This window comes from Balaenoptera borealis (assembly GCF_965194805.1).
Source record: "Balaenoptera borealis genome assembly, chromosome: 1".
In the NCBI taxonomy this organism is placed as follows: domain Eukaryota; kingdom Metazoa; phylum Chordata; class Mammalia; order Artiodactyla; family Balaenopteridae; genus Balaenoptera; species Balaenoptera borealis.
The window spans coordinates 119,837,003-119,855,919 of record NC_138860.1 but is presented as its reverse complement, the minus strand read 5'-3'; the positions used below and the strand labels follow the sequence as shown (position 1 = coordinate 119,855,919).

The window sequence follows — 18,917 nt, the reverse complement described above, 5'->3', positions numbered from 1 at the left end:
CAGGCAGAGGGAACAGTCAGTGCGGATCAGGAGCCTGCCTAGTGTATTCGAGTAACCCAAGGAGGCCAGTGTGCCTGCAGAGGTGTGAGCCACAGGCAAGAGTGGTAGGAAATGAGCCTAGTAACAGGGGCCAGGTTAAGCTGGATCTTGTAGGCCATTGTGAGGACTTTGGACTTTGGCTTTTACACAGAGTGAAATGGGAGCCTTTGGAGGGTTTTGAACAGACGATTGGCATGATTTGACTTACGTTTTACAAGTGTATCCCTCTGATTGCAGTGTTGAAAACATATCCCAAAAGGGTGAAAGATGGAAGCAAAGGAGTCAAAGGATGACCCTTGGGTTTTTGCCTGAGTAACCGTAAAAATGGAGTGGCCATCAATTGAGGTGAAGAAGACAGCAGGATGAGCAGGTGAGTGGAGAGAATCAGGAGTTCAGTTTTGAACATGTGTTTGAAATGTCTGTTAAGTGCTTTGCAGACTGTCTGTTGGAGGCGACTTGATTTGGTTTTGTTTCCGTTTCTTTCGCAGACTGATGCTTATGTGAAATACAGTACAAATAAATTGCTAGAAAATGCAATAAAGACATTTAGAATACAAACCAGTTTTGTTCATATGTAACATAAAACAGTTACTCTATTAAAAATGCTAGAAAGTCTTTAAGCACTTTCAATTTCTGTACTTCTTTTGTTGTAGACAGGTAGCAAATATTTCGTGGAGGGGTAAACTAGAAACAAATATTTCCTGGCTGGTTCTGATCTGAGGGGCACACGTTGGATAACTCTGTATTAGACATTTGAGTGGAAATGTCTAGCAGACAGTTGAGTATTCAGACCTACCTTTAATTGTCACCAAATGGCGGAGGCAATGTCTATCATTCACTTTGAAGAGAATTTCAGATAATTTTAATTCAACAACTGTTCATTGAGCATGTACCATGTTTGAGGCACTGTGCTGGCCTTTTTAATGGCAGTACTGTGGGGAAGGAACAGATTAAGATCTGTGGGTAGTCTGGATAGGCTAATAATCTGGCATCCCTTCATACTAATATTCTTTAAAATTGTATTTTACCATATATCTAGTGGAAATAGGGAAAAACTGATTTCCACTAACAAACATGTATACTCTTTCTGTACATTTGAAATAACGTATTAAACACAATTTTCTAAACTAGTTATTTCTAAATAAATTGTTATTGGGAACATATTGAACTGTTCAAAATTTAAATATTAAAACTGGCTGAACTCAGGGGTGGCAACATTGCCTTTTGTTTAAACCTTGTGATTTGTACCCTCATATGGCAAAAATATTCAACATAGATTTTATTTCAAATCTGAAACTGTCTACTTGGTGGAGGGAAGCATCAATTTTATCTCTGTCCTGGTATGTACAAAGTCCCCTGTGGAAACCTGAACTAACTGACAACGTATTTCCAATTCACTACGGGGAAGTTTCATCTCTTTTGAAGAATGCCATTTACGGCAGCAGTGTGGTTGCTCTCACCCTTTATCTGACTTGTCTCTGAGGGAAGCATTATTATCCCATATTTTGCAGATGTAAAACTGAGGTATAGAGAGTTTAACAGCTTGTCTGATGTTACTTATCCAGAAAGTGACAAATTTAGGCTCCAACATAATTTTCTAACTTTATTACCATTAGGACACTTTAAATAATACTGTCCTTAATCATTATACATGTAGAACTGATATTTCACTGTCTCTTTTTTTTTTTTAATATGTTTCACTTATTTATTTATTTATTTATTTTTGGCTGCGTTGGCTCTTCGTTGCTCTGTGCGGGCTTTCTGCAGTTGAGGCGAGCCCTCGGAGGCTACTCTTCGTTGTGGTGTGCAGGTTTCTCATTGTGGTGGCTTCTCTTGTTGCAGAGCATGGGCTCTAAGCACACAGGCTTCAGTAGTTGTGGCATGCGGGCTCAGTAGTTGTGGCTCACGGGCTCTAGAGCGCAGGCTCAGTAGTTGTGGCGCACGGGCTTAGTTGCTCTGCAGCATGTGGGATCTTCCTGGACCAGGGCTCGAACCCTTGTCCCCTGCTTTGGCAGGCGAATTCTTAACCACTGCGCCACCAGGGAAGTCCCCCCCATTTCTTATTGAAGTTTTAGTTCATTTTTTTTCTAGAATTGCCACAATTGGTCCTCTCCTCCAATAGCTAAAGCTTTGTTCCCAGGTCAGACTTTTTTGTCTATTTTCTCATTTCTGAAGCTGAGTACTCTTCTGGGATGCTCCTCAGTTCCTCATGTAGTAGGTTATGATAGTTTCCCCAAGCACTGTGCAAACATGTCACATTCCCAGCAACTTGGGGCTCAAACAGAGACGCTTCCTTCTCTCCCACCCTCTCTCGCTCCCAGGCATACTGATGCAGACAAACAAAAGGCATGAAGATTCCTATTCAGGGTCCTCAAGCCCTAGTTTCTGAACTAACTCTTATAAAAAAAAATTCTTAAAAGGGGTGAGGGAGTCAAGCACTAAAGTAATAAGTAGTAAAAAGCCATCTCATATTTAATTTGTCAGATTACCCTTCTGTAAACCCAATCTAAAACTTATCAAGATGTCCTTAAATCATCAGAGAAGTATCTTCAGTAACAGCTTCTTGACTCATTACATTTTCACTCAACTAATAAAACTAAAACTAATTTTTAAATATCTTCAAATTTCAGGCAAATTTAACTCAGCATCCCCTGGAAGAGCATAGAAGTGTTCACTACCCACCATGGGGATGTTTTGTTTCTGACCACTCCCATGAAAGAACGGATGTTGGGTCATTCATTTATAATTTGAATTTGTAAAATGAAGAAATTACTAAACATTTTCCATTTGATTTCTAACTTTCTTGGTATCGGGATTTATGACTCATTCCTCCAAATGGACATCCCTTTGTTGTGTCTGTAAAGATGATTTGGTTTGTCATCCAAGTCACAAGGTCATAATATTACTTCCTTAAATCTGACTGCAATGGATTATGAATCTTTTTAAGAAAAGGAAATTCTTTGGAAGAATACAAAGAAATTTTTGTTAGAGAGCTCCTTCTAGATTTGCTTTCAAGAACAGTCAATCAATTAAATGATTCAACATATATTAAATACCCATGTCAGATACTGTGCTAAGCAATGGAGATAGAAAGGAATGAGACACCATCCCTGCCCTAAAATCCAGTGGGGGGACCTCCATATCAACAAGCCATCGCAACACAATGTAATACTTGCTCTAATGGAAAAACAGAGAAAAAAATGACTAATTCTGTTGGGTGTCTGGATGGCTTTCAGAGAGGATGATATTTGAGTTGGGTCTTGAAAAATAAATAGGAGCTCACCAAATAACGAAGGGCAAGGCATCTTTAAGGAGCAGTCAAGGGCTCTGCATAACCAGAGCTCCGCCACCTCTCATCCTGGGACACACAAACCCCTCGGGCCTGTGCAGCAGAGTGCCAGGAGCTGTGGAAAGTCACAGGATGAGCATGTCACAGCTGCCTGAGGCTTCTTTGAGTTTATTCAATTTTATGTCAGTTTTAGTTAATAGTAATTTTAGACCTTTCTTCCCAGTTTATTGAGATACAATTGAATAAGGATTTTAGACATATTAAAAAATGAAAACAAACATGAACACATTGTGGAGCAGAATACAAAAACCTCATGAATTCTTTGTATGAAACAAATATATCTCAGTTGCAGAAGTCTATTTCAAGCTGTAACCCCTCTTACTATCAGCCTGTTACGAACCCCCAGCCCCTATGGTTTCATGCCTCTCGGCTCTTAAGGGGTTCAGTTGAGAAACGCTGTGCTAAAACGTGGGTTGAGTTGAGGCGAGAGGCAGGAAGTGAGGTTAGAAACATAACTCATTATCTTCCAGATATCTTTAAGGTATCCTTCAGAACCCTATTTGTACCAGGTTTCATATGCCAGATTGAAATATGTAAACAGGGTGATAACAGGATTGAATCTCTGTTTCAGAACACTCCATGGCACCGTAGCAAATAAATTAGAGAGGAAGAGGCAGAACAAGTCAAGAGACCATTATTACCACCTAAAATAAGTCAGAGGCAGTGAAGATCGCTAAGAAGAAATGGATTATTCGAGAGATAATTTAGAAAAGGAAAATGACAGGATTTAGTAACATGTTGACTGTGGGTGGTAGGAATCATGGATGACTCAGATTTCTTGCTTTGCAAAATAATGGACAGTGCGTACTGTTACCTAAGGTAGAAGACAAAGAAGTTAAAAAAGTTTCCCAAAGATACCTGAAAGACACGTGAAAGATAATAAGTTGATTTTTGCTTCTGCTAAACTGTGATACCTCTGATATAGTAATTATTTATTCAATATCTTTATTCACTTATTCACTCAATATCTTTATTTAGCAACTACTAAACACCATGAACTAAGATAGACATGTTTGGATATATCCAAGAAATTCAGTGGAATTTCAAATCTGGAATTTAAGAGATGTACTAGGCTGAGAGTATAGAAATGGAAGTCACCGATATGTTTGGAGGATGGTTAAAGCTAAGGGGAATAGCTATGATGACGCCAGGAGAGTGCAAAGAGTAAGAAAAGAAGACTTCAGGGCTGAGGCCAGGGGAAAACTAACCTGTCAGTGTCCGAAAGTGGAAGAGCCTGGCGAAAGGTTTTCACAATGTCACAATGATAAATCCTCCTCCCAGTTTTATTTTTTTAATGATTTCTTTAGTAACATTTATTTGCATTTTGCAAGCACAAATTCTTCAGATATTTGAAAGAATGTACATGATCTTCCTACACACCATGTAAAAGCATCTTATTTAGGGTCATTAAATTTCAGATATGTTATGAATCTATAAGCCTATTGCCAAATATTTTCGTTTAACTTGGGTGTAAAAAATTAATTTAGACCAATTACAGCAGTCAATTGAATTACTTTATTAAATTCTGCCAGATTACAAATTAGGCAGTTTTAATTATTTTTTAAAGGAGGGGAGGGCGGGTAACTTCAGGGAGATGAGCTTGACTGTAAGAATCCCATAGGACCCATGATCATAGATAAAATTAATTTTTGTTTTGCTGAGGGATTTAATCTTCTTACCTGAGATTCATACTGCCAGTTTGTCTCAAACTCTATACAAGAGTTATTTTAGCAAGAAAAAAATATAACACATTATAAGTTCTAGGATATCACGACACCCAATCGAGCCGGATTTTCGCTCAGACGGGAATCTAGGGCAGGCTCCTGGGGCGGCCCCAGGTAGTAGCTGGGGTAAACAGAGCAGCAGCCCTAAATCTTCATCTCACCCTTCACTCTCTGCTGCTGGAGACCACACCCTAGAAGGGTTCTCCTTTGATTACGGTTGCTCTTGGTGCGAGGCATGGACTAAGCCTGACGGCCCTGGAGTCAGGCCAGGCTGCAGCCCTCGATACAACTCCCTTGCTAGGGGGAAACTGCGGACTTCGTTCCAGTTCCTGTCAGCATCATAGCAACCAATCACAAGCCTGCTCTGAAAGAGACTGTTAGGAAGCGGGCATTTTATTGGTGAGGCTGCTTTGTCAATCTCAGCAGAGGACTAACCTCTTTTCTCTTAGCAACGGATGCGTCACGGCAACAGTCAGCCGGGGGAACTGCAGTTTGTGTTCTTGGGACTTGCTTTTCTGTGAGAGGAGAATCAAAATCCCATCTCCAGCTCCCGAAGGAATTTTTCTCCAGGGTATTGCAAAGAGGCTTCTTTTTCCTTCAGTTTAGCAGTATCAGGTAAGGGGAGCTCTGAGTGGGAAAGGAGGCTTGGAAAACAAGTATTTCACTTACTCTTTCAAAGGCGTTTGCATCACTCGCTGTGCCAGCGAGGTACTAGATGCAGTGAAGACTACAAAAATGTACAAAACTTTCTCTGCCTTCAAAGAACTTCCAGCCTAGCCAGGAGACAAAAATATCAATGAGAGAGCAGTTGACACTCTTAAGAACTTTGAGGGCAGGTACCTGTTCACAGGTTTTACATTCCCAGTACCTATCACATTGCCTGGCACATAGTAGAAACTCAATAAATACTGGGTGGATGAATGGGTGGATGGTTGGATGAAAAGGAAAACAGTATGATCCTGGTATAGGACATCAAAGAAGAAATGATTAATGTGAGCTGAAGTAATTAGATGACTTCAGGACTTAAGAAAGGGCTGGAGTATATGAAGAGTGAAGAAGATGAACAGGGGAACATTAGCCCTTTGAAAGTAAGGACTTGTCTTATTCCTCTATTGACCCGCAGGACCTGATTGCTGCTCAGTAATTTCTCTCTCCTTCTCCACAGTGTATGCTGAGTGCTAAATGAATTCACAACTATCTTTCAGGCAGCTCTGAGTTTGGGGCCCTCTGCCTTTGCAGAAGCCTGGCATAATTAACTACAGTACAGCATGATTAGAAATTGTCAGGGGAAACAAGATTGTATCAGCCTGAGTGAGAAAGTTGCAGAGGCTTCAGAGAGAAAGTCATATTGGAGTTGAGCCTTTAAGAATGAGTAAGATTTAAGCAAACAGAGAAATGTGTGCATCGTGTGGAGCAGGAGGGGTGGGGAAGGAAGGTCATTCTCCCCCTCGGTTTGGAGAATGGATAGTAATTCTGTGAGGCCGGAGTAGAACTGGAAGGGTAGGTGTGGCGAGGCAGACTGTGAAGGGTGTTAAAGGTGATGCTTACAAGTTTGGACTCTATCATGTTCTGCAAAGTCTGGTCTGTGGACCACTGGTGCAAGACTTCCTCATAGTGATTTTTAAAATGCAGTGTTCCAGGCTCACCCAGATCTGCAGAATTGCAGTGGAAGTCCAGGAAATTTGCATTTCAAATGAATTCCATTTCTGTACTACTGCAGGAGAATGCCTCTATGAATGATAGGGACCCACGTTGTATTCCCTAGTATACAGGAAAGTGACTTGTTAAGATCTGCATTTTAGAAAGAGAACTCTGAAGGCATGCCCTGTGGGTGACTGTTCTGGTTGGAACAGAGGCAGGAAGGTAAACTAAATGTTCACGATCTTGTCGAAGGGTGGGGAGAGAGAAATCTGCGGTTAGAAAAAACTTACGTGTTTATTTTTACTAACTGCTAATTGAAATGTATGCATTTGGTAACAAACCACAGTAGTATTAGCGGAACCTGTGACTTTGTCACCAAAAGAAATTATAACTCTTTTCATATATCATGGATGTTATAGATATATTATTTATGCTCATCACTTCTTCAAAATTAAGGCAGTAATTAGAACCACTGCTATATCTTATTTAATTTACTAATAAAGAAGCACATAAATTACTATTTCATAATTTTTAAAATACTTTCATAACTGTATTTCAATATCATCTGTCTCCCTTGTAATCCCATGTTTTTATTTGATGCATGGGCTTCACCAGGCTGCCAAAGGGATTCATGGCACAAAATAGTTAGGAACTCCTGGTATAGAAGAACATGTTGAAGGCCTAAGCCAGAGGATGCTATGGGAGAGGAGAGCTTGGAATTCAGGGGATATTTCAAAGAGAAAAGTGATGATTTAGCATCTACTTAAATAAGTAAATATCTAATCTTAGAAAAGAATGGGAGTAGGTTATAAGGGGAGAAACAAGAAGAGAAGACTAACAAATATTGTAGGAACAGTTATCTCTGGAGGGTGGGTGTCGTGTCCTTCTCAGAAGATGGCAGAAGAACCCAGGAGAACCTTGAAGCTTAATCAGGGTCTTGGTGGAGATTGACCAAGAAGCAGCAGTTCTTGGAGACATTCTTACAAGAATCCCAAGACGTTAATCTTGGATCTTATTTTAAATCTTTATTTAAAAAAAAAAAAAAAGATGGGAGGCAAACATGATGAGCTTACAAATACTTTGGGAAGATAAAAGAGGATAAAGAGGATGACGGCCACCTAGACAAGGTCAGCTAATTGAAGAAGACTCAAGGAAGTAATACTTTCTTAGGAAGACGCTAGGTGAAGATAAGGTACCAGTGCTACAGGTCTTAGAATTAAAGATCTCATGGCTAGGAGTAAGCCACACACGCATACAGGTAACAAATGGGAACATGGAAACAGGCGTGTGCAATACAGCAGAAAAGTGAAGAGAGGAAGCTAATAACTGTTTAAATCACTGCATTATGTCAGTTATAATTCGTATCACTTATCCCTGCATCTGCAATACTTATCCTCCTGAATAATAGAAGCCTCATAAAAAAACACAGTCACAAGCAGGTCTTGAAAGTTAGTTTGGAACCAGGTCATGGACAGCTCTGAATGCAATGTTCCTCATAGTCAGTGGAGTGACATTACAGGTTTTGAACTGTTACACGGAGCATTTACCCAGTGCAGGTGTCCCTCATTATCCCCGGGGATGGGATTGGTTTCAGGCCCCCCATAGATACCAAAATCTGAGGGTACTTATATAAAATGGTGTAGTATTTGCATAACCTACGTACACCCTCCTGCATACTTTAAATCATCTCTAGATTACTTGTAATACCTAATACAATGTAAATTATATGTAAATAATTGTCAGTGCATGGCAAATACAAGTTTTGCATTTTGGAACTTTCTGGAATTTTTTTCTCAATATTTTTGATCCAAGGTGGGTTGAATCCAAGATTGTGGAACCCGCAGATGTGGAGGAGGGCCCACTGAACTCATTTCTTTTGTTACCCCCCTAACGTCTTTTGCTATTAGTGTGGAAGGTAAAAAATGTGTCCTTTGGTACACTGCTAGCAAAAAAGGTATTCTGGAATGGGTGAGTTAATTTGCAAAGAAAATAGACGGTTTTAATATCAACAATATTTAAATGGAATGCTTAAATATTTGTAAGTATTATCTTTCATAAATTCTGTTTTGAAATTCAGTCAGCTATGGTGGCTTTGAAAACCAGCTGTAGTACAAGCCCCTGTGGTAGGCATAACTTTTATTTCAGGAATAGATGAAGTATCTCTTCTGCTACTGTTAATCATAATGAATTTACTTCAGTTTGGAAAAGGAAAAATGAGCATTTCAGTGTAATCTTAGTAGAGTGATATCTGTATTAAAAAAAATTTATTTTTGGCTGTGCCACACAACTTGCAGGATCTTAGTTCCCCGACCAGGGATAGAACCCAGGCCCTCCGCAGTGAAAGCACGGAGTCCTAAAGACTGGACCACCAGGGAATTCCCTGAAAATCTTTCATGACCTTTTAGCAGTCAATTTAATGGGAAAATTTTGGAAAATATAATATAGCACAATGGCATGAAATATGCCATTAGTTTTATGAAAAAAATTTAGTAAGACCTGCTGTAATTTCAAATCTTTTATTTGGGATTTGTTTTTAAAAGGAAAATCTGCACAAAAAAATAAACCTTGAATAGTTAAGTGTGTTTATTGAAATTAATACAGGACTACATTATTCATTTGATTTTGATATTTGTAATTAAAAGTGATTTATTTTCTAGGCACAGTGTTGGCAGGGCTTTTGTTATGTGCAGTTACTAAAATAAACTATAAAATTTTGCCTGAAACACAAATACAATATAAGGTAGGTACTCCCAAGCTAGCCATTTTCTTTTAGTTTAGACTGTTTTTCCCAGGCTGACCTCAGCTAATGAATTTTTCCATCTGCCTAGCAACTTAGATATTGTGCTTTTTAATTAAGAAGGATTAGGACCTCTAAAAGCCTGTAGAACAACCTGATCTTCCCTTTTCCTTGGTCACTAGTCAATATTTTAGACATGGGAGTTAATTAATATTTGCGAAAGTAGTAAATGAACTGTTCTGGTAAGGCAGCACACATTTAATGTTTGTTCCAATTTTGTCACCTGATATACTGCTGGAAAATTAACTTTGTTTTCCCCCAAAATTGGAAGTAACCAAATTACCCACATCATTTAATAGCAACATTTGAAATGAACTGGGCACATGTGATTATTTTGACTATTTCTTGGGATGATTGTGTTAAACTGATACCTATATATTCAAGCAGCATCTGGTAATCCCTGAACCTGTGAATATTTTACTACACATGGCAAAGAAGAGTTAAGGTTGCAAATGACATTAAAATTGCTAATTAGCCAACCTTAAAATAGAGAGGTTATCCTTTATTATCGAGGTGAGTCCAAGGTAATCACAAGTGTTCTTAAAAGTGGAGGAGGGTGGACGAAATGAAGATCTGAGTACACTATGCGAGAAGGACTTAACCCACCATTGCTGGCTTTGAAGATGTAGGAAGAGGAACTACAAGCCGAGAAATGATGGGGGCCTCCAGAAGTAGGAAAAGGCAAGGAGATAAGGCAAGATTCTCCCTTAAAGCCTCTAAAAAGAATGGAATGCAGCCTTGTTGACACGGTGATTTTATTTTATTTTATTTATTTATTCTTTAATTTATTTATTTTTATTTTTGGCTGTGTTGTGTCTTCATTGCTGCACGCGGGTTTTCTCTAGTTGCGGCGAGCGGGGTCTACTCTTCGTTGCAGTGCGTGGGCTTCTCATTGAAGTGGCTTCTCTTGTTGTGGAGCACGGACTCTAGGCGCGCGGGCTTCAGTAGTTGTGGCTGGCGGGCTCTAGAGCGCAGGCTCAGTAGTTGTGGCGCACGAGCTTACTTGCTCTGCAGCATGTGGGATCTTCCCAGACCAGGGCTTGAACCCATGTCCCCTGCATTGGCAGGCTGATTCTTAACCACTGCTCCATCAGGGAAGCCCTGACACGTTGATTTTAGCCCAGTGAGATCCATGCCAAACTTTGGAACTACAGAACTATAAGATAAAAAATTTGTGTTGTTTTAAGACACTAAGTTTGCGATAATTTGTTACAGCAGCAATAGAAAACTAATAAAGCATGCATACAGGTTATTCCACAGGCCATTAGGCGAAAGCCTTTTGTTCAGACTGGAAATTCACAAACTAAGAGTGGAAGGGGGGAAGGGAGGACCAGGGAATCACTAAGTTAACGATTTTTCTCAGTATGTATTGATACATTTGTCAGGTACAGAGGTTACAATAATAGGAAAGAAAACACAACCCCCATCCGTCCAGAGTTTATAGTCCAGTTTATGGTCTAATTTAACATGCCCCAAATTGAACTCCTGATCTTCCCTTTCAAATCTGTTCTTCCCAGGGGATCCCCATCTCAATAAACAGCAACCCCATACTTTCATTTCCTTAAGCAGAACTCACTGAAGTCATCCTTGATCTCTTTCTTTCTCTCAGACCCTACATCCATGTCATCAGTAAATCCTGTTGGCTCTACTTACAAAATATACCCTGAATCCAATCACTTTTTCCGTCCCACTCTCACCTCCCTGATCTAAACTGCCATCATCTCTCTCTTGGATTATTGACTTGTCTCTTAATTGGATTTTCTGCTTCAGCCCTTTCCTTGCTACAGTCTTCGAGACATAGCAGCCATAGTGGTCCTTAAAATGTGAGTCAGGTCAAGTAAAGTAACTCCCCAGCTCAAAACCATTCAAAGCTCCCCACCTCATTCAGAGTAAAACCCAAAGTCCTTATCCAGGACCTACCTCACTTGTGGTATATTATATAATTGCCCCTATTACCTACCTTCCTTTTAAGAGGATCACACATTCCGACCCATTCCTATGCAAGTATACATTCTTCTCCCATTATCAGGATTGGCTGTGTGAGTTGCTTGAGCCAATGGAAGTGAGCAGAAAAAAGGACAGTGTGCCAGTGCCAAGGAGAAGATTCAGAAAACATCATGCGGTTCTATTAGTTCTCACTTTTTCTTCTGCCATGAAAGTAGTGTGTGTCAGATAGGCATTGCTCCTTCAGCCTGTGTCCCAGAACAAGACTTGAAGCAGCAACTCACCCACAGCCATAATGCAGAACATGGGAAGAAATAAATGTTTACTGTTGCATGTTACTGAGAGTTAAAGGGCATTTGTTACTACAGCAAAGCTGACTGCAGTGAATCCCCTACATATGAACCTTCAGGTTGCAAACTTTAAAAGATGCAAATATGCCCCTGTAGGCCAGCTGTTGTACTGTACTACTGTACTTTTCAAGGTACTGTACTATAAGATTAAACATTTTTTTAATTTTTTGTGTTTTTTTTAATGTATTATTTGTGTGAAAAGTATTATAAACCTATTACAGTACGGTACTATATAGCCGATTGTGTTAGTTGGGTACCTAGGCTAACTCTGTTGGACTTGCGAACAAAATTGGACTTAAGGATGCGCTCTCGGGACAGAACGCGTTCGTATGTAGAGGACTTACTGTAATATATACCCCCTTTACCTCTCTGATCAACTTCACCTCCTAGTCTTCCCCTCAATCACTCCACTCCAGCCATCTCGTGTTTTCTTAAAAGTGCCAAGCATACTCTTGCCCCAGAACCTTTACACTTACCATTCCCTCTGCCTGGAAATACCCTTTTTTTCCCTAGATATCTGTATTTCTGGCTCCCTCCCTTCTCTTAGGTCTTTGCTCCAACGTTATTTAAGTGAGGTCTTCCCTGATTGTGACCTCCCACTCCTACACTCCCTCTCCCCTTCCTACTTGATTTTTCTCCGTAATATTTATCGCCATCTGAAGTACCAGTTATTTTGCTTCTTTCTTTGCTCTCTCCCCACTAGGACATAAGCTCTATCAGGGCAGGGGTTTTGCCTATTTTTTCACAGCTGTAGTCTTAACACCTAGGAAATTATCTGGCACATTAAAGTCACTCAATAAATATTTGCGGAATAAATAGTGGTGGTGGGGTGACCGTGTGTGTGTGTGTGTGTGTGTGTGTGTGTGTGTGTGTGCGCGTGCACATGTAGGGTGGGTTTGGGTGACCTTCACAGTGTTTTTGTGTATTTTAAGTCAAATACAGCTGAAATAGAGTATGGAGATGGGTACATTGATAAAGAATCTTCTGAGAAAACAGATTAGGTTCAAGATTTGAAATTACACTAAGTCTGGGAAGTGGGATGAAGGACACTTGACAGGCTGAAATGTTGGATCAGAGCCGTCCATTGCATAATGTTTAAAAAGTAGAAATTCCTTAATTGTCAGAATCATAAAATGCTGATTAAATAATAAAATCATACCTTTCTAGGTAAAAACAATACTTTTAAATAGCTTCATTTGTAATGAAACACAGTAAATATTTATCACTGAAATCCAAGGGATAGTCTCATACAAAGGTTAAGAGCATGGACACTGGAGCCAGATTGCTTGGGGTCACCCCTGACTCCACCATCCGCTGTTTACACATCCCCTCAGGCAAATTACCTGACCTCTTGGGGCCTCTGTTTTCACATCATAAAATGAGCATGAATATCATAGTATTAATAAAATGCCTATCTAAAAGAGTGGTTAAAATTAAATAAAAAATGCAGGTAAAGTAGTTAGAGCTGTGCCAGGCACATAGCAGTATGCAATAAACATGAGAATATTATTACTAAAATCATTATTGCCATTTGAAAAAATACATGTGAAAAATCTGAAGGGAACAGTGTATATACACAAACACACAGACACACACACCCACACTTTAGTCAAGATTTAGTAATCAAGGGACTAGGTATAAAGCAATACATGTGATATTTTGACTGTGGGCTATGAAATAATATTCCACCTGGGGTTGGCTTATTAAAATGAGGCAAACCAGTCTCAGATGACTGAGTTGATGATGATGCAACTTTTTCTCATTAATTCCTAACACCCTACCCTGTGAGGTAGGTTTTATTATTATCCCCATTAGACAGATGAATACACTGAGGCTTAGAAGGTACATAATTTGCCTAGGGTCACTAAGCTGGTAAAAAGTAGAGTCTGTTTTTAGCTCATGCAGCTCAATATCAAAAAAACAACCCAATCAAAAAATGGGCAGAAGGGGCTTCCCTGGTGGTGCAGTGGTTGAGAATCTGCCTGCTAATGCAGGGGACACGGGTTCGAGCCCTGGTCTGGGAAGATCCCACATGCCACAGAGCAACTGGGCCCGTGAGCCACAATTACCGAGCCTGCGTGTCTGGAGCCTGTTCTCCGCAACAAGAGAGGCCGCGATAGTGTAAGGCCCACGCACCGCGATGAAGAGTGGCCCCCGCTTGCCGCAACTAGAGAAAACCCTCGCACAGAAACGAAGACCCAACATAGACAAAAATAAATTAAATTAAATTAAATTAAATTAAATTAAAAATAAAAGATAGCATCATGTAATGGCAATTCTATAAAAAAAAAAAAGGGCAGAAGACCTAAATAAACGCTTCTCCAAAGAAGGCATACAGATGGGCTTCCCTGGTGGCGCAGTGGTTGAGAATCTGCCTGCCAATGCAGGGGACACGGGTTCGAGCCCTGGTCTGGGAAGATCCCACATGCCACGGAGCAACTGGGCCCGTGAGCCACAATTACTGAGCCTGCGCGTCTGGAGCCTGTGCTCCGCATCAAGAGAGGCCGCAATGGTGAGAGGCCCGCGCACCGCAATGAAGAGTGGTCCCCACTTGCCGCAACTAGAGAAAGCCCTCGCACAGAAACGAAGACTCAACACAGTCATAAATAAATAAATAAATAAATAAATAAATAAAAGAACGTGAATTTCTTAAAAAAAAAAAAAAAGAAGGCATACAGATGACCAAGAGACACATGAAAAGATGCTCAGCATCACTAATTATTAGAGAAATGCAAGTCAAAACTACAATGAGGTATCACCTTACACGGGTCAAAATGGCCAATATCAAAAAATCTACAAACAATAAATGTTGGAGAGGGTGTGGAGAAAGGGAACCCTCTTGCACTGTTGGTGGGAATGTAAATTGATACAGCCACTGTGGAGAACAGTACGGAGGTTCCTTAAAAAACTAAAAATAGAACTACCATATGACCAAGCAATCCCATTTCTGGGCATATACCCTGAGAAAACCATAATTCAAAAAGACACATGTACCCCAGTGTTCATTGCAGTACTATTTACAGTAGCCAGGACATGGAAGCAACCTAAATGTCCATCGACAGATGAATGGATAAAGAAGATGTGGCACATACATACAATGGAATATTACTCAGCCATAAAAAGAAACGAAATTGGGTCATTTGTAGAGATGTGGATGGACCTAGAGCCTGTTATACATAGTGAAGTAAGTCAGAAAGAGAAAACATATATTAACGCATATATGTGAAATCTAGAAAAATGATACAGATGAACCAATTTGCAGAGCAGGAACAGAGATGCAGACATAGAAAATGAATGTGTGGACACAGAGGAGGGAGGGGGAGTGGGATGAATTGGGAGATTAGGATTGACATATATATACTACCATGTGTAAAATACATAGCTAGTGGGAACCTGCTGTATAGCACAGGGAGGTCAGCTTGGTGCCCTGTGGTGATCTAGATGGGTGGGTTGGGGGGTGGGGGGTAGTAGGGAGGTCCAAGAGGGAGGGGATATATGTATACATATAGTTGATTCACTTCATTGTACAGCAGAAACTAACACAACATTGTAAAACAACCATATCCCAATAAAAAAAAAAGTATATTGAAAAAGAGTAGAGTCTGTTTTTAAACCCTGCTGGTCAGACTCCTGAAATCACACTCCTAATCATTTAACAAGATGGGACACAGCTGATCATTGAGGAGATGACAAGGATTTAGTGTCACAGCAGTGATCTTGGCCATACTATGTCCTGTCAGAATTGATGAGTAATTCCATAGCAAACCTTTGGAGGTATTCTCTGACAGTGCAAATAAGGACACAGTGGTTACATGTACATATGCTAGGACAAAAGTACTATTTAAATTATGTTATTTAAAAATTATGTATATGTGCACATTGTGAGTCTGTGTCTGCCCATGGACTTTAAGCCTGTGTTTTTAGCTGGGGCACCTGCCAGGGAGCTGGGCACAGGGCAGCGCAAAACAGCTCCCTGGAATGGAAACAGGAGCAGGAGGCAAGGGATCCAGTGTCCTCTCTTGTGGTTCCATGGCAGGGCCTGTGGCGGAAACCTTGAAGTGTTGGCAGGTCACCTCCTTGTGCTTCAGTTGAATGGCTCTGCTGGAATGGCAAGATCTCATTAGGAAGACTGTTGTTGCAATAAACCGGTGGTCACAGAACACCCATTCTGTGAAGATACATGTTGATTTAGCTGAGGGCAAAACTTAGAAAACATATTCTTATGTTTACTAAATGATAATGCTTACTATTTGAAACTGTAAACCAGAATTTACTAATGATTTTCTCTCTTTATGCAGCCTAAGTTAGCGCCATGGCTCCAAAACGTCAAAAACAAAAGAGCTCAAAACGTGGCAAAACTAAAATAACATTACCTGGTAGGATTGTTTTTTCATTAATGGGACTTTTATGGATTTAGTATTCGTACATATATTAGCAGCCAAAACGATCACGGTTTTATGTCTCAAATAAATGTTTTTGCTGTCATAAAGTCAAACACAAGTGGAATTCAAAACACGGGGATTTATTATTATTTTTATTCATTTCATTACAATATCAATTAAATGTCATATAATAAATGTCATAGCAAATATATCACTATGAGATAATTCTGTAAGAAAGACAATTATTCAGTTTCTATTTAATTATTCATAAAATAGCTTAAGTCCTCACTGTGTATTTGCCTTATGTTTTGTGTTTTAAGCCTTGGTAGAAGATAGTAGTAAACTAAGATACATATTTGACTCAAAAATGTAAATTTGACATCATTTTATTATATTCTAGTTAGTGAAGAAGCAGAACCTGTGAATATGGAGAGCATGGGTAAGTGGAAATACAATTTAAAATTTACGTCCCCAGTTCTACAACAATTTAACATGCAATAAGCAAGTGAGAATATTACAGATTGAAATGATTGATCAAAATGTGCATGGACTAAAGTTACATCATGTCATTTGGAATATAAAATAAAATTTTTAAAGAAAAAATAAAAAGTAAGAGTGGAAGAGAGAATTTCAAACTGAGAAATAGACTTGGACCAAGAAGTCCCTTAAAAATCCAACACTGTATGATTATTGAGAGACCTTTTATAACTGTAAAGTGTGTTGTCTGCAAATCATTACTTTTATTATAATAGTATTTTTCAAACTCTGATCATGGGCAATATTTATCTGTACGCTACGGTGGGGTTCCGCTATTTCAAGGAAAGAGGCTGATTTTTAAGCAAATAAACTAGAACTTAAACAACCGAACTAATATGGTTCCTACTTTTAGAGGCTAAATAATCTTATTCCAACAACTTCTATTTTTGTTGTTGTTGTTGAAACGTTTTCTCAGAGTTGCATTAGATGATGCACTTCATGTTTAGAAACAGAGGGGAAACAGTGAAGGTGGGGAGGAGGAATCTCTAAAAGCCTTGCTGGTCATTGTAAAGATTTTGGCTTTTAGGATGGGGAGCTGTTGGCGGTATTTAAGCAGAGAGGTAACATGATCTGACTTTTTTTTTTTTTCTTAACATCTTTCTTGGAGTATAATTGCTTTACAATGGTGTGTTAGTTTCTGCTTTATAACAAAGTGAATCAGTTATACATATACATATATCCCCATATCCCCTCCCTCTTGCGTCTCCCTCCCTCCCACCCTCCCTATCCCACCCCTCTAGGTGGTCACAAAGCACCGAGCTGAACTCCCTGTGCTATGCGGCTGCTTCCCACTAGCTATCTATTTTACGTTTGGTAGTGTATATATGTCTATGCCACTCTCTCACTTTGTCCCAGCGTACCCTTCCCCCTCCCCGTATCCTCAAGTCCATTCTCTAGTAGGCCTGTGTCTTTATTCCTGTCTTGCCCCTAGGTTCTTCATGACCTTTTTTTTTTTAGATTCCATATATATGTGTTAGCATATAGTATTTGTTTTTCTCTTTCTGACTTACTTAACTCTGTATGACAGACTCTAGGTCCATCCACCTCACTAAAAATAACTCAATTTCATTTCTTTTTATGGCTGAGTAATATTTCATTATATATATGTGCCACATCTTCTTTATCCATTCATCTGTCAATGGACACTTAGGTTACTTCCATGTCCTGGCTATTGCAAATAGAGCTGCAATGAATATTGTGGTACATGAATCTTTTTGAATTATGGTTTTCTCAGGGTATATGCCCAGTAGTGGGATTGCTGGGTCGTATGGTAGTTCTATTTTTAGTTTTTTAAGGAACCTCCATACTGTTCTCCATAGTGGTTGTATCAATTTACATTCCCACCAACAGTGCAAGAGGGTTCCCTTTCCTCCACACCCTCTCCAGTGTTTATTGTTTCTGGATTTTTTGATGATGGCCATTCTGATTGGTGTGAGGTGATACCTCATTGCAGTTTTGATTTGCATTTCTCTAATGATCAGTGATGTTGAGCATGCTTTCACCTGTTTGTTGGCAATCTGTATATCTTCTTTGGAGAAATGTCTACTTAGGTCTTCTGCCCATTTTTGGATTGGGTTGTTTGTTTTTTTGATGTTGCATGAGCTGCATGAGCTGCCTGTAAATTTTGGAGATTAATACTTTGTCAGTTGCTTCATTTGCAAATATTTTCTCCCATTCTGAGGGCTGTCTTTTCGTCTTATTTATGGTTTCCTTTGCTGTGAAAAAGCTTTTAAGTTTCATTAGGTCCCATTTGTTTATTTTTGTTTTTATTTCCATTTCTCTAGGAGGTGGGTCAAAAAGGATCTTGCTGTGATTTATGTCATAGAGTGTTCTGCCTGTGTTTTCCTCTAAGAGTTTTATAGTGTCTGGCTTTACATTTAGGTCTTTAATCCATTTTGAGTTTATTTTTGTGTATGGTGTTAGGGAGTGTTCTAATTTCATTCTTTTACATGTAGCTGTCCAGTTTTCCCAGCACCACTTATTGAAGAGGCTGTCTTTTCTCCACTGTATATATTCCTGCCTCCTTTATCAAAGATAAGGTGACCATAAATGCATGGGTTTATCTCTGGGCTTTCTATCCTGTTCCATTGATCTATATTTGTTTCTGTGCCAGTACCATACTGTCTTGATTGCTGTAGCTTTGTAGTATAGTCC

General features: G+C 39.5%; 1 protein-coding gene across 3 annotated transcripts in view; it reads left to right on the top strand.

Moving 5' to 3' along the window:
- The window catches only part of DNAI3 (dynein axonemal intermediate chain 3), a 101,550-nt gene that overhangs the window by 4,599 nt on the left and 78,034 nt on the right, over positions 1-18,917 (top strand). For 2 of the 3 annotated variants that reach the window (XM_082408205.1, XM_082408203.1), the window contains exons 2-5: positions 277-409; positions 5,562-5,727; positions 16,143-16,220; positions 16,627-16,665. In XM_082408205.1, coding sequence (XP_082264331.1) covers positions 16,157-16,220; positions 16,627-16,665 — 103 coding nt within the window. In that variant the 5' untranslated portion in view covers positions 277-409; positions 5,562-5,727; positions 16,143-16,156. The remainder of the gene's footprint in view (positions 1-276; positions 410-5,561; positions 5,728-16,142; positions 16,221-16,626; positions 16,666-18,917) is intronic. The other variant, XM_082408204.1, reaches the window with a different exon arrangement.